This window comes from Amblyomma mixtum, chromosome 2 (genome assembly GCF_055824585.1).
Source record: "Amblyomma mixtum isolate Tamu chromosome 2, ASM5582458v1, whole genome shotgun sequence".
Taxonomy (NCBI): Eukaryota; Metazoa; Arthropoda; class Arachnida; order Ixodida; family Ixodidae; genus Amblyomma; species Amblyomma mixtum.
In genome coordinates this window covers 1,901,567-1,925,849 of record NC_143013.1, presented here as the reverse complement: position 1 = coordinate 1,925,849, position 24,283 = coordinate 1,901,567, and the positions used below count along the sequence as shown (strand labels likewise).

Below are 24,283 nucleotides of genomic sequence, written 5' to 3'. Positions count from 1 at the left end.
GGCGCGTCGACGAGAGCTAAAAGCATTGGATGCTTTCAAAATGTTGGAAAATTCGTGGTTTAAATGCAGGGAAGCAACCTATAGGACAGTGTTTTCAGGAATCAGAATTTGCATATATCCACAAAGTAACTGGAAGTTATACTAAAAAGGTTAATTAATTACAAACAGGGAAGCAGGTTTAATAAATGAATAAATTCATCCATCTGTTCACCGAAGAGGTGGCCTTGAGGTACAGCATCCGCCTCGCATTCAGGAGGTGCTAGGTTCGACCTCCAGCGCCTTCGTGCAACCACTGGTTTTGTAATGGGTACAAGGTTTTGCCCAGCCTGATGCTCAACTCTTCTTTTCTGGGGTCAAATGCTTAGAAAAGGGCCTTTGGCCGACATCACCCCCCTCGATGGACAATCGATCCTCAAGGTGCCGAAATCCGCCTTGTGCAGTAAAGCCCATCGCAGCCATGAGGTTGACGGGAGTTCCGAGTGCGCATGTGCAACGTGCTGGCGACACTTCCGTTGCACATGTTTTTGCAAAGCCAAGGTATGACGGTGTGCACTGTGACAATCACAGTCCTACCTCGCCACTACAGTTCCCGGCACAGGCTCAGAGTTCACTGTTTTTGCCTCACTAAGAATGTGGCAGGGAACAAGAAGACATGCGGGAAGCTCGTCGATGGTCCCACATGTTTTTGGAATGCTTAAGAGACCTATGAAAAGGCTGTATTTACTCTTTGGCAGGGGGGGTGCGGCCTGGCGTTGAGTGGTGCAGTCTGCAGGTCGCACAGGGAAGTGCAGAGCACACCCTTGGGTTCGTAGCTATTAATAGCAAGGACCCACACGGAACTCTTTTATGACGAAGTTCACACGACACAGTGTCCCAGTTCTTCACGTTCCTAATGGCTCACGTCTGTGCAATTCCGGTTTTGTGGCTGATGACAGTCAATATTTAGCCGGTCCAGGTAGACACCTGTTGTTTGGCGAGTGCTTTTGGACGAAGTTTGTCACCATTTCGGTGGAAATTTCTTCCATGTGGATAGGCTGCTTAGACTGCTAGAAATTCTTCTTTAGAGCCTTCTGTGTTACACAGACCACGGTGCTAGAAGTACTTCTGTAGGCACCTGTATGTGCAAAGACTATACTGTTTCATACATAGCAGGCAACGTCACAGAGGCTGCAGAGGTAGTGCGTCCACGAAACCATAATACTCAACCACTTATCATTTGTTCTTCTCGAAGTTTCGGTGTGCGTTTGAATGAAAGCAAAGAGCAGTATAAAATGAAGTGTTAGCACTGAAAATCACAGTCAAAACTGTGGGACACTCGGTGTTCGGGACCTCCGGCTATAAATTTCATTGAGTGCGGACTACTTTTTAGGCACGGACAGAGCAAGAGCGAGCCGCATATCCTATCACCATATCCTACGAGCCCTACGAGCCGCATATCCTATCACCACATCATTTTTACTTCTCGAAGTTTCGATGAGCCGCAGGATAAAAATGTGGCAAGAGGTAAAACGAAGTGCAAGAAGTTGTCATTCACGGTACTTGAGATTTCACACACAAAACATGTCTCTGGTCACTGTGGCTGTATGGCGAACTACTTTTTGGCTGTGGACTTAGCCTGCACGAACGGGCTGCAGCTTTGGCGGCGTTGCCTGCTGTGTATGTAACGAAGTATAGGACTTGGCGATTTTCATGGTAACTCATAACCCGACAGTATCATGTCTCAACTGCGCCACAGTCTGCTCAAAGGACACCTTTAGCATACCGTGTACCGTGTTTACCAGTTCCGGTGTACCAGGAACCTGCACACAGTTCGTGTGCATGCACAAACTCGTCTTGACGGCACCAGGCACCCGGTAGCTGTGTGCATGACTGCTGCTTAGATACGGCAAGCATATCTAAGAACTCGAAAGACAGAGTGAGAGACAAACTATTTCTGATATGTACATCCTTTACTTGTCTTCCTTTTCCCCAGTGACAAATCAGTGCAAGCTAAACAGCTGGCATGATCAGATAAACGGCATGAAAAAGAAGTGACTACTTGTAGGGCTTGGCAGGAAGGTAGTACACCAGATCTAGTAAAGTGGTCTGGAAAGTACCAATTATATAAATTCTAAAATTATGCTGCAACGTAATTGTCCCTGCCAGCTTATGGGTCGAACACTGCAACATATAAAATGAGATCTCACCAGTAGTACGTCAAGCGCATGTGCTGTAAGGCATGTGCGTGATGAATGTCACAATGAGCACCATAAAGAGTTGCTGCTCAGTGGAGCGAAAGTCTGAGTTTTGATGATATGACTTGCACATTATGTCACTAATATACTAGTAAAACATTGTCACTTATTGATGAACTTGAGCTCTTCACCACGAATCAGCAATTTCTCACTGTCGAGTACAGGGCCCGGCTTTGGCTGAAGAAGAAAACAGAGAAATTGATCAAAAATGGCTGTGAAGTGACAAAAAAAAAGTTTCACAACAAAATCGGAAGTCTTGCAAACACTCGTACGTTCGCTTAACTCAAGCAAGGTTTAGCTAGTCTGCTATGCACTGAAAACATTTTTAAACTATTTAAATTTAAGATAATTCATTCAAGCTTTTTACTGTCATGAATAAAGAAGAAAAGTGGGAATCGGACATCTGCAGTATCAACAGTCACAGGATGGGTGCTGCTCAGGATATCGCTAAGTTCGACATTTAGTGTTAAGGGGGGACATGGGTCTTAGAGCATTTTTTTTATTTACAGACCAAATGCAACGAAACTGCACACACTTATTCAGTTTTTTCTGCTGATTTCAAATATGCAATTCGTTTATTTCTAGGCTAATTAGTTCCTGAGATATTAATATATATCATGCCATTGTCTGCTGAAACAATAGAAAAAAAATGGGCCACCAGAAATTTAATTTTAATATGTGGGTAGATACTACAATGTGTGAGGAATGCAACACTGGAAGCAGTTTTCAGTTTTTTGTCCATATGGAAAAATGGGCTTAATAGTTAGTTTTCAAGTGAGTTAACCAGACATACATGCCAGAAAACACATGACACACATGAAACTAACAATTAAGCCCATTTGTCCACATGGACAAAAAACTAAAAACTGCTTCCAGCCTTGCATTCCTCACACATTGCAGTACCTACCACATATTAAAATTAAATTTCTGGTGGCCCATTTATTTTCTATTGTTTCAGCAGACAATGGCATGATATATATTAATATCTCAGGAACTAATTGGCCTAGAAATAAACAAATTGCATATTTGAAATCAGCAGAAAAAAGTGAATAAGTCTGTGCAGTTTCATTGCATTTGGTCTGTAAATAAAAAAAAAATGCTCTAAGACCCATGTCCCCCCTTAAGAGCAGTCCAAAATGTTTGAAAAGAGGCCACCCTAAATGCCTAACTGCGACAACCTGCTGACAAAATTGCATGGCAGTGCTACATGCTACACCTGCTACACATCAAAACTGGTTCAATGCCCTCCCTCATTTGTGACATGCAACAAAGGGTGACGAACAAAGTGCGCTTTTCTCTGCTTTCAAAGAAAAGGAGTGTTATGTTCATTTGAATTGGCAAGCGAGCGACACTGCGAAGGAAAGGAAAGCATGTCGACCTGACTCGGATCTGGTTTTCTAGAAGCTGAATGAAGTCTGCGTGATAGTACACAGGTATTGAAGTAAGGCATAAACTATTGGGAGGGCTGAAAACATGATTGGGAGGTCTCGTACAGTACTCAGTAGAAAAAATACTTATGTGATTGACTTATTACATCTATTGCTTTGGATCAATCAAACAAGAACTTACTGCTCCAAGAAGCTTGAATATTACAATGAGTCTCAAGTGCACTTCGAGCATAGAAAGAATAAACATCTAGAAAAAAGCAATGCATAGAGCAGAGTGGCATTTTCCTGACAGCAAAGAACCAACTTCAAATGTGTCAGCAATGTAATATTGTGCTTCATCATTTTTGTCAACCTGCAGGTGAAAAAGTGCTGAGCTAGAGAAGTCTGGGGAACTCGCTAAAGGTGCAAATGCACCTCCCGTCATGTCTGATCTGTTATTCCATACATTCATGCAGGAACGAACGATAGGTGAACATGCTCCTGTACCTTTCCCATCGATGTCCTTTCAAAGTTAGAGCCATTGCACTTTCTGAAAAGAGAAAGGCATAGTTTTCAGAGGCATGCATTCACAGCTCTGGGCAAAACTAGTGAAGTATTCAAGTTCAGCCACTTAGACTGGTCTAATACCAGACTGCTATTCGCAGTGTAATTGGAATCTTAATGGCAGTAACACCACAATAAATTTTATTTTAAAAGTCTGATGCAGAGGAATGCCTAGTTGCAGTGAGCAGTTTGTTTCATCCATAAGCATTTTAACTCTGTGCTTTTGACTGGTACCAAGTCAATATGCTGAATATTCATTCAGTGAGGTGTCCATTAAAACATTGATACCTCTTGCTGACTGGCAGCAAACAAGCACTGCTTAGAGAACACTACTGACTGGAAAACTGAGGCTTGGATTGCATTTGAGAATTTCGTGTTTCTAACATGGGGGCCTTACGGACTCCTGTGTCCTAGCCTGATGCCAGGAAACTTTGTCTACCAATATAGCGCCCCCCTCTCCCCCACTGTAACTATGAAAATGAGGGCACAAAATGGCTGATTATTATTACTGCCTTGCATGTAGGTCAACAGGGTAAAATACGATTTTTGTACTTCAAGTAGTATGCCACAGACAAGAAACAGGATAACAGAGAACAAAGCAAACATGCATGGTGGATGCATTTGCTTATAATAAAATTTCTGTGGCTTCACAGAAAGTGTGACTACATCTTACCAAGTGCATGGCATTTAGCAAAAGAGTGAAGCGTAAGAGATTGCATCTGCAGCTACCACTTTGACATAAAAGGGGTTTAGCACCACAGGATGCCACAGAGTAAGACAACAGGGCACTGCTGTCTGCAATCTCAGTCAGGTGAGACCCTGTGCCCCTAAAATCCATTTTATGTCAGAATGTACACACAAAGCCCACAAGAGGTTCTTGCCACCTAAAGGATGACTTGTGAGTACTTGCACAAGCTACTGCTGCTATTGCTAAATTGCCACTGACTTGACTGTGCTATCAGCTGATGCTTTGAATATTTCTTACGTTGGGCTTTTCAAGTTTCAAAGAAAACAGTTAAGCAAACTTTGATGAATTGATGCATCAACCATCGCTATATATACATTCACTATTTTACCCAAAGGGGCATAAAAGGAGTGTTTTACGCTGAATAAGCAAGCCTGACATGGAGGAGGTTTGCATGATCACTTCATTCTCACCTGCAGCTGTAAGCCGGAACCTTGCAGAAAGTAGCTGTGCGCTGACTACAGTCTTTGCAACGGAAGAAGCGCTTCATGGCCTTGTGGTGCCGCAGCGCATGGTTCTCCTTTTTACACAAGTCAGATGCCTGGTGGGCTGTATAATTGCACTGGAAGAAAAAAAATGAGATGTAGCTTGTGGTTAGCACAGAATAATAAAATTCATAGCACACAACCTAGGGCATTTCCTTACATGCTCTCAGGCTATGGCAGGGACTTGCGCAAAGTAAATGATTATGAACATGAACATGTGGTAGTGAGCTGCCGTTTTGCATGTCACATTCCTTTTTCATACCCGTGTAGTGAGACATAAAAAAGAAATGATAAACGATTTAGCGTGGTTAGGTCAAAAGCAAGGTAGGTGCGCCAACACTTTGGTTTTCACTTCGGTTTTGGTTCAAGGTCAAGCAGGCTTCGGACAAAGATTGGAAAAAAATCAGACTTGAGCTCCGTCTCAAGGGTGTGGCGCGATAGTGCTTGTGGTTTACTGCCCATATATGCGGAATTGTTCACTGTTTGCCTTACATTCATAGATCACTGGGAATCCTCACACCACTCCTGATTTGTCACTGCCACGCAATGGCAGGTGCTGCCACCAGTGGGGCGGGAAGAGCAACCTTCAGGTTGCTCTTCCCGGAGCAACCTGAAGGGCAACCTGAAGGTCACGGCTTCAGAAAAACAAACATCGGGGAAATTTGAGATTGGGCGTTTTAGTCGTGGTCTAATGCAGTGGCCAGCGAAGCTGATCTGTGCTCACCACCGCAGGTTCAAAACCCATTTGTGGCCTTAGAGTGTTATGCCGTAAAGTGTTTTGCATAGTTGGCCTTTATAAAGCCTGTTTGCAGGTTGCCCATCCCAGCGGGCAGGTTACCACATGCCAAAGGCAACCGCCAGCAATTTTTATAAAATAAGAGTGAAATGACGCACCTTCTTGCAGGAAACGACATCACATTGTATTTCAGTGACAGAGAGCATCTTCTCTTCCAGCTGCTCTTTCTTCTCCAAAACGCTGAAGTATTGCTCCTCTTGCTCTTGCTCCAACTAATAAAAACGACATAACCAGAATTAAACCTAATTGCATTCCACAGCCACCCACAACGAAAAGCAGCATTCCAAGTGGCACATAGCAAGAACCTGATCCCAAGTGACTGTTTTCCACCTGTTGAGAACAGCCATAAATGCTTCTCTGGCTATACAGCCAGTTAGTTGGAACTGAAATTTCACACAAAAGTGGCACACAATATTTTTTACCTATAGAAAGTTTGGCTATAGTTACCTGACTTTATATACAAATAAAATAATGTAACTATCATGTAGTTAGGTTTATTGCTGACACACTATTCCTCTAATATATGAGCATGGAGCTGGCAATTAAAATCCTGTTAAGGGGAGACATGGGTTTTAGAGCATTTTTTTTTATTTACAGACCAAATGCAATGAAACTACACAGACTTATTCAGTTTTTTCTGCTGATTTCAAATATGCAATTTGTTTACTTCTAGGCCAATTAGTTCCTGAGATATTAATTTATATCATGCCATTGTCTGCTGAAACAATAGAAAAAAAATGGACCTCCAGAAATTTAATTTTAATACATGGGTAGATACTACAATGTGTGAGGAATGCAAAGCTGGAAGCAGTTTTCAGTTTTTTGTCCGTGTGTACAAATGGGCTTGTTAGTTTCATATGAGTTAACCAGACATACAGTGCTAGAAAACACATGACACACATGAAACTAACTATAAGCCCATTTGTACACACGGACAAAAAACAGAAAACTGCTTCCAGCTTTGCATTCCTCACACATTGTAGTATCTACCCATGTATTAAAATTAAATTTCTGGAGGTCCATTTTTTTTCTATTGTTTCAGCAGACAATGGCATGATATAAATTAATATCTCAGGAACTAGCTGGCCTAGAAGTAAACAAATTGCATATTTGAAATCAGAAGAAAAAACTGAATAAGTCTGTGCAGTTTCATTGCATTTGGTCTGTAAATAAAAAAAAATGCTCAAAGACCCATGTCCCCCCTTAAAAGGAGAAACATGGAAGGTGATGGCTGTTCTCTCATCCCACCGACAGAGTGCCATTTAGCTACTAGCTTAAATTGGGGAAGCATTTTATACCTGAAACCTGCAATTTAGTGCACTATCATGATGTTAATTTGCAAAGAATGATGGAGCATTCAAGATTTCTAGACATATTTTGAAATTATTCCTAATATTTTGGTCTAATTTTTCAATGCGCTGCTGCCTGTCTTTAGCGACAGAGTTACTTAGGATAGCATTGATCATGAATGTTGATGGACCTTTACTTTGTCTAGCAGATATGTAGATAATAACTGTTGTGAAAGCTAGCTTCGTCAGTATTGCATTCAGCAAATTCGTTCAGGAGAGAGCAATTAAGCTTTCACTGAATGTCTCACAGGTGTTAAAGTCCACACTAAGCACACTACAACATGCAGCATCAACGCGAAATGGTCATACATCGTCCACTTGGTGAGCATGAGATGACTTTTGTCGAAGCAGCTTCTCCACTTCATCATTGCTTAATGCTGGCCCGAGACGGCATTTCTTAGCTGCTGGCATTTTCACCGGCTCATCATCATCTTGAATTTCCTTGCCTGAAATGGTAGCAAAAGACAGATGAGAAGCGGTTATGGTCAGCTTGTGTACAGCTAAACATTCTCATGGCTACCAGTGCTGTCTGTTGCAGTTATGAGAAGTTTGAGATTCAATCCCTGGCAGAACAAACTCATCATTTATCATGCAGTACCACTTGGCAGACACAGGTAGTATTTCATTAACACTTCTTCTTGGGCGAGTTGGTGCATACTTGATTTGAAGAAAATAGCGCCAGAGCATGCCAACCACGAAAAGACAAGGACGCGACACAAAGCGCTAACTCACAACTAATTTTATTGAAACCAGGCAGCGCCTTTATATGGCGAAGTTTCACTGAAAAAAAAAAAAGGGAGGAGGGCAGGAAAGGTAAAGATATCAAAGCGACCATCACAGCGAGCACACATGAGCAAGCGGTAACCAAAACAAAAACAAAAAGTTAACAAAGATTATTTAAGGGCGGCATCTAAGAATTCGAACTCGGATGAAAAAAAGTGAAACAGATGGGGTGCTGACACACCTATTGCCAAGTTTTCTTATGTGAAAAGCCTCCAGACATTCACGTGCCTTCTTATCTGCGCTTTTGCCAAGAATCTTAGTCTGACTGAATCGTGCCTCACATCCATCGCAACTCATAACATGCGCTACCAAATGTGCATATTTATCCTTTAAATCTGATAAATTTCGGGCATGTTCCCCCGAGCGCTCGTTGATGCAACGCCCAGTCTGGCCGACATAGGTCTTCCCACACGTTAAGGGGATAGCATAGACCACTCCTGCGGAACACATGATGAATGGAGAGTCGTGCCTTATCTGGCAACCCCGCTTTCTTGAGCTGCAAATACGGGGGCACAGCTTTTTCAGCTTGTTGGGGGCGGAAAAAGTTGACCAGTCTTTGGACATACGTTTTTAATGGGGGGGTGGTTTTAAAGGTTTTTAGGTACGTGGACGATTTTTTAGTGCTTTTAAAAAAGCAGACTTCCTTCACCTACCCCTCTACAGTAGGTGAAGTTTTAAATGCTTTTAACAAACATGGACTGTGGCTCACGTTCACCCATGAACTTCCTGACACTAACGTCTTACAATTTTTAGATCTAAAACTAACCTTTCTTGAGAGACATGTTTGCTGGGGCTATTACCCGCGCGCGAAGAAAGATCTTTTGCCTTATGATGCTATGCACTCAAAGACGGTGAAAAGACCAATAGCGTCGCATTGCTTGGAGTCTTCTTTGAAAAAGTCGTGCCCGCATCGGTTGCAGGCTAGCTTCCAGAATCAGGTGAGCCAGCTTTCGGCGGCTGGGTTCCCCTGCTCAGTGTTGACTGCTGTCTGCGAGACCCTTCTAAAGAAACTTAAGCAAGGAACACGAAGAAACTCTGGAGAGGATCGTTGCAGGTCACAGAAGCCGTTGGTGGTGCCTTACTTGCACAAAACTGCTCACAACTTGAAGAAAGTGGCCAACAGGCATGGGGTGAGTGTCGTTTTTTCCGCCCCCAACAAGCTGAAGAAGCTGTGCCCCTGTATTTGCAGCTCAAGAAAGCGGGGTTGCCAGATAAGGCACGACTCTCCATTCATCATGTGTTCCGCAGGAGTGGTCTATGCTATCCCCTTAACGTGTGGGAAGACCTATGTCGGCCAGACTGGGCGTTGCATCAACGAGCGCTTGGGGGAACATGCCCGAAATTTATCAGATTTAAAGGATAAATATGCACATTTGGTAGCGCATATTATGGGTTGCGACGGATGCGAGGCACGATTCAGTCAGACTAAGATTCTTGGCAAAAGCGCAGATAAGAAGGCACGTGAATGTCTGGAGGCTTTTCACATAAGAAAACTTGGCAATAGGTGTGTCAGCACCCCATCTGTTTCACTTTTTTCATCCGAGTTCGAATTCTTAGATGCCGCCCTTAAATAATCTTTGTTAACTTTTTGTTTTTGTTTTGGTTACTGCTTGCTCATGTGTGCTCGTTGTGATGGTCGCTTTGATATCTTTACCTTTCCTGCCCTCCTCCCTTTTTTTTTTTTTCAGTGAAACTTTGCCATATAAAGGCGCTGCCTGGTTTCAATAAAATTAGTTGTGAGTTAGCGCTTTGTGTCTCGTCCTTGTCTTTTCGTGGTTTGCATGCTCTGGCGCTATTTTCTTCAAATCAGGTAGTATTTCAGGGCCACGAATCCATGAGGCCTATGAAGAGGCTTGGTGATGATAGTGAATTTTTATGGCACAAAAGCATCTGCGGCCAAAGAGCGCCATGGCACAAAGTATTTTCGTGTTTGCTCAAGGTGGGGTCCAAGACCCATTTCCCAAGCATTTCACCGCTAAAGAAGCCGAGCACCAGGCCAAGGGAAGCTTGTACCCACTGTATCACCGGTGGGTACCCGGCGGTACTGGGGATCGAACCCTGCCTCCCACATGAGATCAAGAGGCTTGGTTCTCAGCTCTTACAGTCATTAAGAGCGCACTTCGGATGACACCACACTACTTAATGCCGCTGTGCTCTTCTTCAAGCACAGTCTGGCACTGCACTTAATGGCCAGTTCCTTGTTATGAAAAGCATTTTATGCATTCCCCTCAAAGTGACACTGTAGACAAGATCCATCCAATTTTTGCACTTTGTAAAATTTTTGAGGTAAAGAAATGGCGCAGTAATTTTCTCACATCTCGGTGAACACGCGAACTGCGTTGTATGAGAAGGATGGAAGGTGGGAGTGAAAGATGAAGCAGAGAAAGAGGTGCCGTAGTGGAGGACTCTGGAACAATTTCGACCACCTGGGGATCTTTAACCTGCACTGACATCACATAGCACATGGGCGCCTTTGCGTTCCACCTCCACTGAAACATGGCTGCCGTGGTCGAACTCCGGCTCAGCAGCCGACCACCCTAACCACTGAGCCAATGCGGCGGGTCTTTGCAAAATTGCCTTGTCTGACTTGTAGTGCCTCTTTCGTTCGTTTGGCAGCAGATAGAAAGATTCGAACTTGTGATGTTGATGATGACGCCGACAGAATTATAGACAGTGAACGCTGGCTAAGAGAGGACAGCAGTGTATGTGGCTGATGAATGTAAGGTTGCTATGACAAAACAAATTTTGTTCGATTTGATTCGGTTGTTGTCCTTCGCCTGCCTCTTCGATTCTAGTGACATCGAGGGCACGGGGCTATTGAAGTTAAAAAAGATTTAGAATAAAACGGAATTTGAATGAAATCTTTAAAATATTCCCCCCCCCCCCCCCCTCATCCCTTCTATTCTCCGATAACAAAGCACCGTATCGCCAAACAAGCGTGCCTGAATAATGCTGGCGGTTACAGAGACAGTCACACACGAAACACTTTGCCCTTGAAATCTGCCTGTCACATCACGTGCACTCTGCTGTGTTTCTAAACAAATGTACCGGCTTGTATTTACATGGGTATTTCTAGTCCAAGCAACACTATTTAGAAATACAGTCAAGCCCACTTATAACAATATTCAAGTGCCATGGAAATACCATTGTTATAACCAATAATTGTTATAACAGGGTTGTGCCGAAAAAAAAAAAGAAAGGATGACAAACTTCAGAGCATTTATTGTCAGTAAATACCCAGAGGGGTTTGATTGTTCTAATGCCTGTAAAAGCTCGTTAAATCGAACTTCAGGGAACAGGAACAATGTTCACCGATGACCAAAGCACCGCCATCACTGTGCCACCGGGAGCTCTGCGCACCTCCACGTCACAGGAATCAAGCCGGCTTTTTGGAAGCTATTCTTATGGGAAATTCAAGAAGCATGCAGAACCAAGGGTGCGGTGACAGCTGACAAGAGAAAAACCGTGCTGGCTGCATGCACGCGCGCTGCACTGACTGATTAGGGGTATGCATGGCGTGCGTAGCCAATGCAGCAATGCAGCAGCTCTCCTGAAGCGATCACGCCTGCCTCTTTTGCTTTTGTGGCATTGCTGCGCCAGCTTAGTCCATTGGTCAGCCCCACACATGCACGCTTTTGTGTTGTAAGCATGGTTTTGCTGGTGTGGTTGTAGCATTTTTTTTTTTTCTGTAATCGTTGACACTCAATTACCAGACTTAATTGTTATAACCAATAATGTGCCTTGACAGCATTGCTATAAGCAGTTTATTTTACCATAGAACACATGGCAAAGCTGATGGTGCCATGACCGACCATTGTTATATCCGATATATTGTTATAATCAGTATTGTTATAAGTGGACTTGACTGTAATAGGCTGGATGCCTGATAAGAACTGCGCTCTCATGGTCCTGCAAGCATCCATCTAGCAGGATACCGTATTTACTCATTTCTTGAACCCACTTTTTTTTCCTGAAAAGTTGACATCAATTTGGGGGGAGGATTCATTATGCAAAGAGAAAAAAAAAGTTTTCACAGGTTCTTTTTTTTTTGTAAGTGTCGAAATTTCATGCATACTATACGCCCATTGGCTCGCCCGCCTGCTGATCTGTCTGTCTGTCCGTCATCGACAAAAGCAGCAACGAAGTGGAGGATGGGTTTGTTATTTGAGTGGGTCGTTATGCAGGTAAATATGGTACACTGTTTACATCAAAACCATGAAAAAATTCGAATGTGGTGGTGACACTCAGGCAGCAGAGCAAATGACATAGTTTCATGCATGCCAATCCACCTTGAACTACTAGTTCGTGTCACAGCATGGCACCGATTTCTTGAAAATGGCCAATACAGACAGAGCTGTGACTTTCTGGGTAATATATAGTTAAAATTTTTTTTTTTATCCTTGAAACTCAGACTGTTCAAATTTCTGATTGTTCAATGCTCTACCAACCTTTTTGTTCAGGTGCCTCTGGTCACTGAGGCTGCATTGTTTGCTCGTTCCGTTTACTAATCATGTAAGAAATTTAAACGAAACACTGCCTGGACTAAGTGGTCTTAAAAGTGACACAGTAGGCCAACCATGACCAAGATGCAAACCATATGAGCTTGAACAATGCCAGCTGACTATTGTACTGCAACTCTTTTCAATAAACCTGATCGTACAGCATGCTTTACATGACACTGCAAAATACTGATCTTTTTTTACCTTCAAAGCATGCTGCTGAATTTGTTTGTTATAGCACTGAAACCTTTTAGAAGCTTTACAGTTTATCATGTACAGCAAAACTGCAGAATTCTCTAAAGCGCACATGTGGATTGTCTCTGCTTGTTATAGCTTTTTCATTCTAAATTGCATGCATGAGGTGAGCAAGTTAATACACTTGAGCACCTTCTGTGAACTTTGCCGACTGGTATAGTTGTCCAGCGAGTCATGGACTTTCTATTGCATTTTGCTGCTTTTTGTCTCCTGCTGCTTTACATGACAGAAGGTCCAAACACTGTTAACCGATTAGTATAGGGCTTCCTTCGCCTAATCTTTTTGTAGCGCCCCCTCCCTGTACTAACCCAATATAAACTGATTCTGGTGGCTACGAAGCAAGTTTGCATGATGCATAACTTGTATGCAATTAACAAGACTCTAAAAAAAAAAAAAAAACCACATGCCAGTACAGTAAAAGACAACAGCAGTGGCAGGCAAAAAAAAACTAGAGAAGTTTGCAAGCACAGCCGCCTTCCTCTGAACAGTGGTCCCATTCTGTGGCCAATTGGAAGAACTGTTAATTAGCCACATGGCACTAGTAACATTCTAATGACAAGGAGGTTGATGCAAGAGATCAGTCTGGAAGGTATTCGGCCAGAATTAATACCCTCAAAGGCCGGTGGCTTGGTTTGGACCTCACCTGACTGCTAGAGGGGTTTTCACAGCACATGCTGGAGTTATCGCTCTCACTTTTGTTTGCTTCCCGTGCTGCACTGCGACACTACTGTATAAGGTGGCAATAGATATCAGATCACTGAAAAATTACAGACAGCGCAACATAGCAGCTGCTTCGAGTAGTAAAGGGAATGCTAGGCGAAGTGTGTCAAGGTGGACTGAGATCTCTTTGACCAACGTGACAAACTTTTTGTGGAACTAAACGGACACTGAGGACAACTCTGTTCAGTTATTGTTCTCGGCAAAAATTGATTCTCTAGCTCTTTCTGGCTATGTTCACGTTTGCTTGACAGCAAAAGATGCATTCATGACGGCATTTTCCTGCGACTCGATTCAGACTCATGACTTCTGCACCGATAAGGACCAAACTGCCGCCACTTTGAAGTGAACGGAGGTGTAAACTAGCCCCTGGGATCTGCACCCAAAAACCGGTGTCGATGCATACAGTTTCCTTGCAAAATCGGCCAGTGATGACGACACCTGTATTACGTTTTTTTTTTTCCTTGTCTTTTCTAAATTATAAATGCTCCATTTTTGCTGAGCGTGGTCCTTTTGTTTTCCAAACCCGGTACCTCCATCAATACAATCGAACTTCAATTTGTCCTCAGTGGCTCTTAAAAAGGAAAGGTCAAATACTTTCCAGACAGACCTTGTATCTTTGCTTCCCTGCTTAGTTATGCATGTCAACGGGCACTGTGGTCTGATATGAAGTAAGAAATAATTCCACAACTCCCTCTACTAATTGGAAGGTGTTGCTTTTCTCCTAGGCATGCAGGAACTGTTCCCACTGTTTGCAGTCATTTCGTCGGTTACACATAAATCCGTGCCAGAAGAAGCCAATGCTTACATGATGCTGAGGGTTCCTCAAGCTTCCTTTGTATCTTCTCCTGCACTTCTGCTGAGGTGGTGTCTTTCTTCACTGCGTTCGGGTCTTGGCGCACCAGGGGAGCCTTTGCTCTCAGTTTCTGTGCTGCTCTAAGCTGTTGAGAGAGAGAGAGAGAGAGAGAGAAAGAAAAAAAGGAAGTAAACACTAGCAAGGATTTGATAACGGATTTAATGTGCGCACTCAAACGCTCCCAGTTCCAGCAACAGCGGAGTATAAGTAAACACTAGGAAATCCTGAAGAATGTAAAAATCCTGCTGAAACATTTATTATAATTACTATTTGAAGTAATTCATAATGATAACTTCATTAATAATGTAGCCGGTGTAATAACCAACTACAAGTTTTCTGAAACATTCTATAACGCTCTAAATTTACAACTTCATCAGGTCTCATAAAAAGTTTAGTTTAACTGCCATAAAGTTACAATACTGTTGGTTGGTTTGGTTGGTTTATGGGGTTTAACGTCCCAAAGCGACTAAGGCTATGAGAGAAGCATTAGTGGAGGGCTCCGGAAATTTTGACCACCTGGGGTTCTTTAATGTGCACTGACATCGCACAGTACACGGGCCTCTGGAATTTCTCCTCCAAAGAAATTCCACCACCGCGGCCGGGATCGAACCCGCGTCTTTCGGGTCAGCAGCCGAGCACCATAACCACTGAGCCACCGCGGCGGCTACAATACTGTGTCTTAATGAATCCTTCAGCAAAATAAAAAGAGACATCCATACAATATGGTACGACCTGTTAAGTGGGATTTACCATCCCAAAGCTGAGCATGGGATATGAGACAAGCCATACTGGAGGGCCCTGGATTATGATGATGACGGTGAACCTTCATTGCGAGGGCAGCTTTGGCCGAAGGGTGCCATGGCACAAAGATGTTTGGTCCACACAAAGTAGGGTCAAAGACCCATTTTTGCAAGCATTTCGCTCCAAAGGAGCCGAGCAACAGGCCAGAGGAACACTTGCACCCATCGTATCACCGGTGGGTGCTTAGCAGCACTGGGGATCGAACCTCGCACCTCTCACGTGCGTGGGGGATGCTCAAGCCCCTGGGCCACTACTGCGGCATAGGGCCCTGGATCCAACCAAATGACATCACACAGCACACAGGTGATTTTGCATTTCGCTTGCATCGAAGTGCTGCCGCTGAGGCCGAGATTCAATCCTACAACCATGGGCTCACCCTCGTATAGTAGCTTTAGCAACTGTTACTACGTTCAACAGGCAAAAGAGGCCAAGTTCAAACATTACTTGCCCCATCCTTGCTATTTCATAAGAAGTTAATGCTGTCAGTTTTGTTAACCGGTCAAGTTCTAGCATTACTTGCCCACCTTTGCTATTTGGGAAGGTGTTAACGCTCTCAACGGTGCTGAGCTTAGGCTGCGAGGCCTGTTAGCAGCTAGCCCTTGTGCCGGTGTCCCTGGAGCGGGCGTCTTCTTGGAATTCAGTGGCGAATTTGCAGCTAGAGACTTCATACTGGCACTCTGCATCTTGAGGAGGTCCTTTGCAGTGACAGAGACCATTTCTCTCTTGGCAGATACCCCTGCCAATTAAAAAAAAAAGAAAGAAAACATTGTTTGTGATGCTGATTTTATTTTTTCAGAGGTGCAAGGGCAGCTTGAGCAGACAGTGCTACTATGTCTAATGTGTTCGGTCAGCATGAAATGGGATCAAAGGCATTTTCCAAAGCATATCGTCCTAAAAAATCTGAGCAAGCGCCCGGCCATGGGAAAGCCTGCACCCAGTGAAAAACCAGTCGGTGCCTGGCAACACTGGGTACTGAACCCTATACCTCCCACACATAAGGCGGATGCTCGGACCTCTAAGCCATCTCCGTCATGAAGCTTGTGTACGCCTCCTAAAACAACACTAAAAGCAAACAGACAGAAGGCAGCGGAATATTTTTGACAAATGCAGCACATATAAATAATGGTAATGGTTTGCGTTAGGCCACGAAACATAAAGCTCAAAGGTACAGTGCGAACCTTGTGTCAATAACATCGCACATCGGACAACATCTAATTATTTCCATGAACAATATCGTGTCAATACAGTAGAATCTCGATGATACAAACGCAGTTGATAAGAATTTCGGGATGGTACGAATTCTTAAAATTCGCCGGCCACTGTGCACTGTGTACAATGTGCAGAATTTTGGATCTTCCGAGAACTCTCCTGCACCACTAGGCTGACACGAACATGCAAGCCGCAACCGTACCCTCAAGCACCAGGTACTGCTCGCTCATCGCCGATGTCACGATCGCCAGTCGCACAGTACGGACTGCAAGTAGTGAGCTGTGACTGTGCAGCCATAAATAAATCCTGTCAACCATAAACAGATCTCTGTGAATGCAATTCCCATGGTTTTGCATATGATTTTTGTTCTTTGAATGATACAAATTTTCGGATGATACAAATTTTTCACAACCCCGTGAGATTTGTACCATTGAGATTCTACTATAATATCCGTTTTTAAGTGTTCTGTCCGTTTGCCACATTTCATTTTTACGTATGAAGGTATGTTTTCACACAGCAGTTGAACAGCAATCTCTCGTCCGCCTCTTGCTGTTCCATCCTTCAGCTGTCCATTTCACAAAAAACAAAGTGGCCACATTCAAACTGAACGTTTCAAGAGGTAATAAAGTTTTTGTTATATTGGCCTTGTTTCCAAGGGAGTACACCAGCTACTGAAAATTTTATGGTATTTGTAAAGAAAGCGAAAGCAAACTTTGAATTTCAATGTACTCCTGAAGCCCCAAGATAAATTTCTTTTCACTGTTTGTATAATGAAGTGCCTTTAAATTCTGCGATGAAACCACCAATGGTTGGAAATCAGACTTATTTGCGCTACAGTGCATAAAGCAGACTAAAAATGTGTATCCAAGTGTAACTGAAACTCAAATCTATGCAGCAATGAAACAAATTACCGGACACGGAGTCTGTCTCTTCCACCACGTGACGAATGAAGTTACGAGAGCCAGCACCTGGGTTACACAGTGCCTTTCCCCTGAAACAACAGGGATCAATACTACTCATCAGCTTTGCCTCACACAGTATGTTACAAAATAAACACACGGACACACAAAAGCAGGGGTCAATTTAATACACTATCAGGAAATGTAAACAAGGTAGAAAGCTGGGCTAGTTGGTTCACTATTTCATAAAACAGATTACCGTTTAGAACACGTATGAAGAATAGAAGTAGACAGGACAAGCGGGAGGCAGATTTCTAGCGAATATTGGACGCGTTGTGGGTGTGAGACCCAGCATATGATGCTTGTATGTGCCTGGCAGTGGAGGCATGCAGTTACACCGCGAGATCAGTGATGCCTTCCACATTAACAGGGAAGGTGATAATTGCGTCGGCACACCTTCTCTTGCCTTATCATGGAAAGAACTAATGTATCTAAGAAACAGTCTGCCACATGAGGAATAGCGATTTTTTTTTCTTTTAATCCAGAGCTGCATGCATGCTCTACCTACGTAACTGCATTTATGTGCCTTTGTTGAAGCAAGAATTCAGTTGATGTTCAGTGCTCGTCCTTTCTACTTGTATTTCTCCATCCCTATCCAAAGCAAATTTTTTTTTATGAAAAGGAAATGTAACACTGTCAAGAAAAATAAATTACAAAAAAAGCATTAACAGTATATAACCTCATAAATAGACTTGCACCACTGTTTATAACTGCTTTAAAGGGACACTGAGGAGAAATTGAAGTTGGCTTCTATCAACAGAATACCAGCTCCTGATTACAAAAACACCACTCATACTAACAACAAAGCTCTTGTAACATAGAAAAGAGCAAGAACCAAAATACAGGTATCGCCGCTACAGGCCAAACTCGCAAGTACAAGCGTGATGACGTCATAGGACAAAGCAGTGTTGCTAGAACCAATGGTTCTAGGAACTCTAGGACCCGAGAACCCACAAATCCCTGAGGCGCAGCCAATGCATGCGCAAATGTCCTTGACGTCGCCAGATGGCGCCACGTGCCCGGCAGCTACGTGCGCTCCTGAAGCATCGGGACCAATCAGCGCCTGTTTTCCGGCGGTAGGCGGGCTCCCGGTATTCCGCTAGCGGTAACAAGGTACACGGTATGCTAAAGGTGTCTATTTGCGAGAACTTCGTTGACGACTTCGAGAACGAGATCCATCGTAACGCTGGCAAAACGCCAGTGCAAACGTAATCGAAGCGACTGTAGCGATGGCCGCAATAGCCGATAGATGCCTTCAACGTGCGGCCGGCGGTAGCTTTCTTTTCAGCTGCTGCTAGGCCGCACTGCTGGCCGCCAGAAATCACGGAGTCTGCGGTACGTCATGCGCACGTCATGTTTCACGTCACTTAGTCCTGTGTCGTCATAGGAGAATCCCAAGTTTGAATCAGAGCGGCGGGAAAAACTTTTTCAACTTCGAATCAAAATTTCTTGGCAATAAATGCATCTTTCGCTGCCGGCCAAGTGGCAACAAAGCCATAACATGCCGAACTATCGGATTTTACTATAAAAAAAAATATTAATAGCCTTTAATGTGCTAAGAGGTAAACTGTGCCAAGTGGAAAAGGGACTTCAAAGGAGTTCTACATGTAAGAAGGCAATGCCTGCTAGGGCACATTGTTATTGCAAGACTGCCTGCATGATCACCACCTCCGAGCATGAATGCAGGCCAGCATGGGATATTTTATGTAAACACAAGTTTAATATTCAAGTGTAAACTATAATTTCAACTTTCAATAATTCAGATCAGACTGCCACATCCTGACTATGTTGAATTACCAAAAGTTGCCTGTAGTACTTAAATGTACCAGAATGTGTACGTTCAGTTCATTCCTGTTTCTACTGCAGCTTCTTTTCACCTGTTCTCACATGTTCAGTGGCTTTCATGCGTCCAGTATCTCTTGTAACCCTTTAATAACACAGAACAAACGGTAACAAGTTCACAACAAACAGGCATACTGAAGAACTGGGAAATATAAACTTACAAAAAGTCGGACTTGGCTGCAACAGCATTGATAGCCTCATTTTCAGATGAGGAGAGATGCTTCAATTGAACAGCTTGTGCTGAGGCATGCCGTGCTGATCTTTCTATTTCTTCTGCCTGCCTGGCGACCTTAAGGTTGCTTAACATCAGTTTGTCTTTTGTGCGAAGGGTTCTTGTAGCCTCCCGCCTACAAGGTATAACACTGGTGATGACTCGCAATATATTACTTTGCACAAATGACATCACATACAACATGTAAACAGCAAACCAACAGTAAGTCATGTGAATTTCATGTTTAAAATTTTAACACCTCTTTCAGGCCACTAAGCAGTCCAAAGTGATCCCCTGCCAAGGTGAGGACCAGAACATTCCTATTCACAACGGAATAAATGCACACCAATATGTCTGTCATAGCTTCCAGAAGAGGCAACAATGAGATGAGATTGCTTGGCTAAATAGTGACCAGTCGATAACAGTGGGGGAGTTAAGAACCTAAGTATAATCTCAATGATATAAACATAGTTGATGCAAATTCCAAAACATAAATCTAAGCTTCCCCGGCCGGGGTGCGCTGCATACAATGCGCAAAGTTTCGGATATTATGAATACTCTCCCACACCGCTACATATCATACAAATGTTGCAAGCCACGACCATGCCCTCGAGCACTAAGCGCTGCCCCCATATTGCCAACGTAATAAACGCCAGTCACGCTGTATGCACCGCGAGTAGAGAGCTGTGGCCGTGCTGTCATAAATTAATCCCGTCAGCCGCAACCAGACCTGCGTGAATGCATTTCCCATGCTACCGTATACGGATTTTGTTCGTTTAGGATAAGAAATTTCAAATGATACAAATTTTTTTTGTGACCTCATGAAATTCGTATAATTGAGATTCTACAGTATGGCAAATGCACTATTACTCTTGCACGGGGTTTGTTTAACTGACTTGAAATAAGAAAGAGAGCATGAGGGAACATTTTTCAATGAAAAGGCTTAAATTTTAGCCAGTATGTAAATACCACTCACATGCTAGTTATTCTGTACAGGGGACAAGGTTCAGAGAGGGGAAGGCAATTGTGGATGATTGCAGAAAACACTAAAAAAATGCAATGTATAGAAATAATAGCAGTTGTAGAAGTTGAGCATAGACCTTTCAAGTGGGGATACGGAGAGATTTAAAGTTTATAGTTTTTAAGTCCAATGCCTGGCAGGTAGACAAACAAGGGCTGGGGCTCGGGACCTAATATACATTTCACATAATTGCACGCACACCCACATCTTAAGGCATCTCTCTGCTTGTTGTGGTGGTAGAGAACCGGGTTACTCTTTAAAACAGACACTTTTGACAGCCATGGCTTTGGTCCCAGCCAACAACTATTAGACAAGGCCACCAAAGGTGGCTGCACATATTGGCAGTTGCAAAAAATTTTTAAATAAAAAGATTTAAGCCCAACTTGTTTGTGTTTACTACTTATATAATAAAATTATTCAAGGACTGACCACTGTATGTTACAGTAGTGCCCACATTTCACAAAGACATGTGACGAATAGGTAGCAGTAATAATATGTGTACATGTATAGAGTGAGTGCAGTGCACAGTACTACACAGTTTTGTGCAGGACAGTGAAATGTCAGCAATAAAGAATGCCATAACATTCCAGAGTGCATAATGCAAGTGGGAATGTTAACATATAGACTGGGAAAAACAAAGAGTAAAGCATTGGATATAGTTCAACATGCACATACAGTATATACTCGTGTAAGGGCCGCCCCCATGTAAGGGCCGCACCCCCAACTTGGGCGCCGGTAATTCGGAAAAAAAAAAGTGAGCCAAAAACTGTTTCATGCGCGCATAATTTTGGCCACGTAAAAATCGCTACGATCACGAACATGTCGTCCAGTGCACCGTGCTTGGCCTGGAACCCCGCACACACGGTCTATCATCGACACTAGCTCGTACGGCGTTCGCACCAGAAAGGACTGACAAAACGTTACGCTGTGCAATAGCCAGGATGGGGTGCAGGCATGTTGGGTGTGCCTCACCATGCAAGAAAACACGAGTGGCACGTTTTTGGGCCGTGATGCGCCGATCCAAGCCGTCACGAGCGCCGCACCTTAGGTGGATCTTAACTTAGGATCACATGAGATTTGCCAGTAGAGTAATCCAGTGATCAAGCAACCCGTCTTACTGCGGGTGGTAATCGCGCAGATCACGCGGGCACAATCCACACTTTTAATGCATTGTGTATTCGAAGGATTCGTCGTGCCTGAGCTAATTCATCATAAAAATGGGTATCGCCGCCTAAAAAACGGACACGTAATAAACGCCGGTTCCATGTAAGGGCCCCACCCCGTGAGAACCATGGAAAAAAAAGTCCGGCCCTTACACGAGTATGTATGGTAATTAATGAAGCCATGGCCAGTTCCACTGTCTATAAATGAAGACTGGGGTTTCTCAAAGGTATCCTGTAATGTGGTATTGTACCAGACAGCTTTTCCTTCCTAACTGCGCCAACCCTAGGTTCCGTTCACAGAAATGAGGTACCTAAAAAGGCAAGAGAGCTGTATGCCACTCTTTCAACGCAATGCCATGCAATGTCTTTTCCTGCTCGCAGGAGACATGTTTCTGACATTAGCCAGTGTATCTACTAGTCCAGTGAAGTTGTCTATAAAATGTCAGAGGCCCTACATGAAAGGTTAATAAGCACACTTTAAAGGTGTTCAGACGATTGTCATGTCAAAAGTGGATCGCTGTATTTTGTTTGCACTACAGCGACGATGAATGTGCCACTGTTCCAGTATTGATGAGAAGGCTCGGACTTGAGCTGAAAAATAAAAGTTATCTCTCTCTCTCTCTCTCCAGTATTGACGCTAACTTCCCCACTGAGGTGCCACGCATGCATTTGAACTGTTTTTCTTTGCACTAATACGAGCGCCATAATATCAGCTGGAAAACTGAGTGGTGTGCCAGCTGAATTGAATGGATGGACCGAAACATATCACACGACACCAGTGCTTCCCATAATATCAGTGTAACAGGTTCAGAGATTTCTGAACAAAGAATTTCATATGGCCAAATGGCTCTAGTATTCTTGAAGATTGTGCATATATTTCAGATGTTTTCATCTCGTCAAAAACGTGTTAATATCTACTACATACCAAACTTGCTAAGCAAAAGCGTGAAGCTTCTGGCAACTTACGTGGGATTCAGAAACAGTTGGCCACCATATATTACTTGATTATTCTTGAGAATCTTCTGTTTCAGTCCACTTGGTGCCACTCCGGAATACCTGTTTGACATTGACAATGCAGCTTTTGGCGATCACGTCTTTTTGGCGATTGAAAAGCTCCCATCTGGCTGAGACTGTATTTTAACCACATTAAAAACTGAAAGGCTTTTCTGAGTTTAAACCATGAGCGAAAAAACTAATTTTTCAAGCGGAACCCGAAGATGTACTTTCATAAAATTGTTTTGGTTCTCATGTCACAAGTTGCTGCATGATGAACAAACAAAACTGTGTAAATGGCAAATACTTCTTCATGGTGACTTGCTCAACCTTAAAGATGCTCCATAAGCATTATTCTTTTAATGTATTATGAGAATGCACACACAAATGAAAAGCAGAAATTGAAGAATGTGCAGAAAGACTCACGATGCCTGAAGGTCCGTCCGCTTAGAACTCATCTTGCGATACTCAGCTTTGACATGATATACACAATATGGGCAAGTTGACCTGAGAGAAAGAGGGTTTTAGAGAATATTAAAAATTCATACAGGGGCTGCGAAGCTGCACCTCCATGATGCATTGATTTTCAGTCAAAATCATTCACTACTTACAAGTCTTCCATTACGAACACAACATAGACATAAGTACTTTAGACCAAGTTATGCTTTGTCTAATTTACGAAATGAATAATGCTTGCCCAGTAATCACGTACATGAAGCACCACACGCTCACGTGCGTGTACTAGGCACAAACGTGAGAATGAAAGGTCCGTCTAAACTGCGTTTCAGTAAACATATTGTTACGACGCAGTGGAAGTGGAAGACGAAGTGGACTCCCGCGTGAAAGGGACGAACGAAGAAGAAGAGGTTGATGGTGCTTCCTGTTCGCGCTGGTGCTCCCGGCTAGGACTTATTCACCTACGGCTTGTAAATAAATGTAAATAGTATTTCCCCGTAACAATATTTTCTCAGGAAAGAATGCCTACAGTCCCTGCAGGTATTCTCAGTCTTCTTAGTTTTGGGGAACCCCAACTGCTTTCAAAAGGTGCTGAGAAACATCGCATTTCTTGGCTTCCATCTCTTCCTCTCTTAGATGCATGCAAAAAGAGAGCATCCAGTTACATGGCTTCTCAAAAACATGGGTTTAAGTTTAGGGTGTTTGGGGAACCCAATGTCAGAACTCCTGTCCTGCCTTACAGAGATTAAACTTACAGGGAGGTACTTACATGTTGACTACATTCGTACACGCCTGGCCATCTCTTGTTTTGCCTCTGCAGGTACCAAAATCCTTTGAGGTTCCCATCAGCATCACCTTTCCGGGGTGATCAATACTGAGGCAAACTTCTGTCCGATTGCTCTAGAAAACGACATGGTAAGTGAAGTTCTTGGCAAAGGTAAAAAGAGAATGTACACAGGCACGTTTCTTGAATCAAAC

At 43.3% G+C, this 24,283-nt stretch overlaps 2 protein-coding genes across 5 annotated transcripts in view; one reads left to right on the top strand and one right to left on the bottom strand.

Annotated features, from left to right (window-relative positions):
- Positions 1 to 24,283, top strand: part of LOC149358215 (regulator of nonsense transcripts 2-like) — a 107,790-nt gene that overhangs the window by 38,764 nt on the left and 44,743 nt on the right. For 2 of the 4 annotated variants that reach the window (XM_089570267.1, XM_089570269.1), the window contains exon 2: positions 24,126 to 24,220. The exons of 1 other annotated variant lie outside the window; for it this stretch is intronic. In XM_089570267.1, coding sequence (XP_089426393.1) covers positions 24,218 to 24,220 — 3 coding nt within the window. In that variant the 5' untranslated portion in view covers positions 24,126 to 24,217. Of the gene's footprint in view, positions 1 to 19,940; positions 19,975 to 24,125; positions 24,221 to 24,283 lie in introns of all 4 variants that reach the window. One more of the 4 variants, XM_089570268.1, reaches the window with a different exon arrangement.
- On the bottom strand, positions 1,937 to 24,277 carry LOC149358217 (protein MCM10 homolog). The gene is made up of 12 exons (XM_089570276.1): positions 24,075 to 24,277; positions 23,276 to 23,356; positions 22,823 to 22,912; positions 19,623 to 19,808; positions 17,572 to 17,651; positions 15,976 to 16,187; positions 14,603 to 14,735; positions 7,850 to 7,986; positions 6,290 to 6,403; positions 5,324 to 5,472; positions 4,109 to 4,151; positions 1,937 to 2,411 (listed from the first exon to the last, which is right to left on the bottom strand). The coding sequence occupies exons 1-12, from the start codon at positions 24,155 to 24,157 to the stop codon at positions 2,337 to 2,339; spliced, it is 1,383 nt and encodes a 460-aa protein (XP_089426402.1). The 5' UTR covers positions 24,158 to 24,277; the 3' UTR covers positions 1,937 to 2,336.

Bases quoted from the DNA above. Each gene is read 5' to 3' on its own strand.
- LOC149358217 (XM_089570276.1), bottom strand. From the start codon at position 24,157: ATGCTGATGGGAACCTCAAAGGATTTTGGTACCTGCAGAGGCAAAACA. The intron at 17,652-19,622 runs GTAAGTTTATAT...CTGTTGTTTCAG, and splicing joins GCAGCCAAGTCCGACTTTTT to GGGAAAGGCACTGTGTAACC. The intron at 4,152-5,323 runs GTGAGAATGAAG...TTCTCTTTTCAG, and splicing joins GTTCCGGCTTACAGCTGCAG to AAAGTGCAATGGCTCTAACT.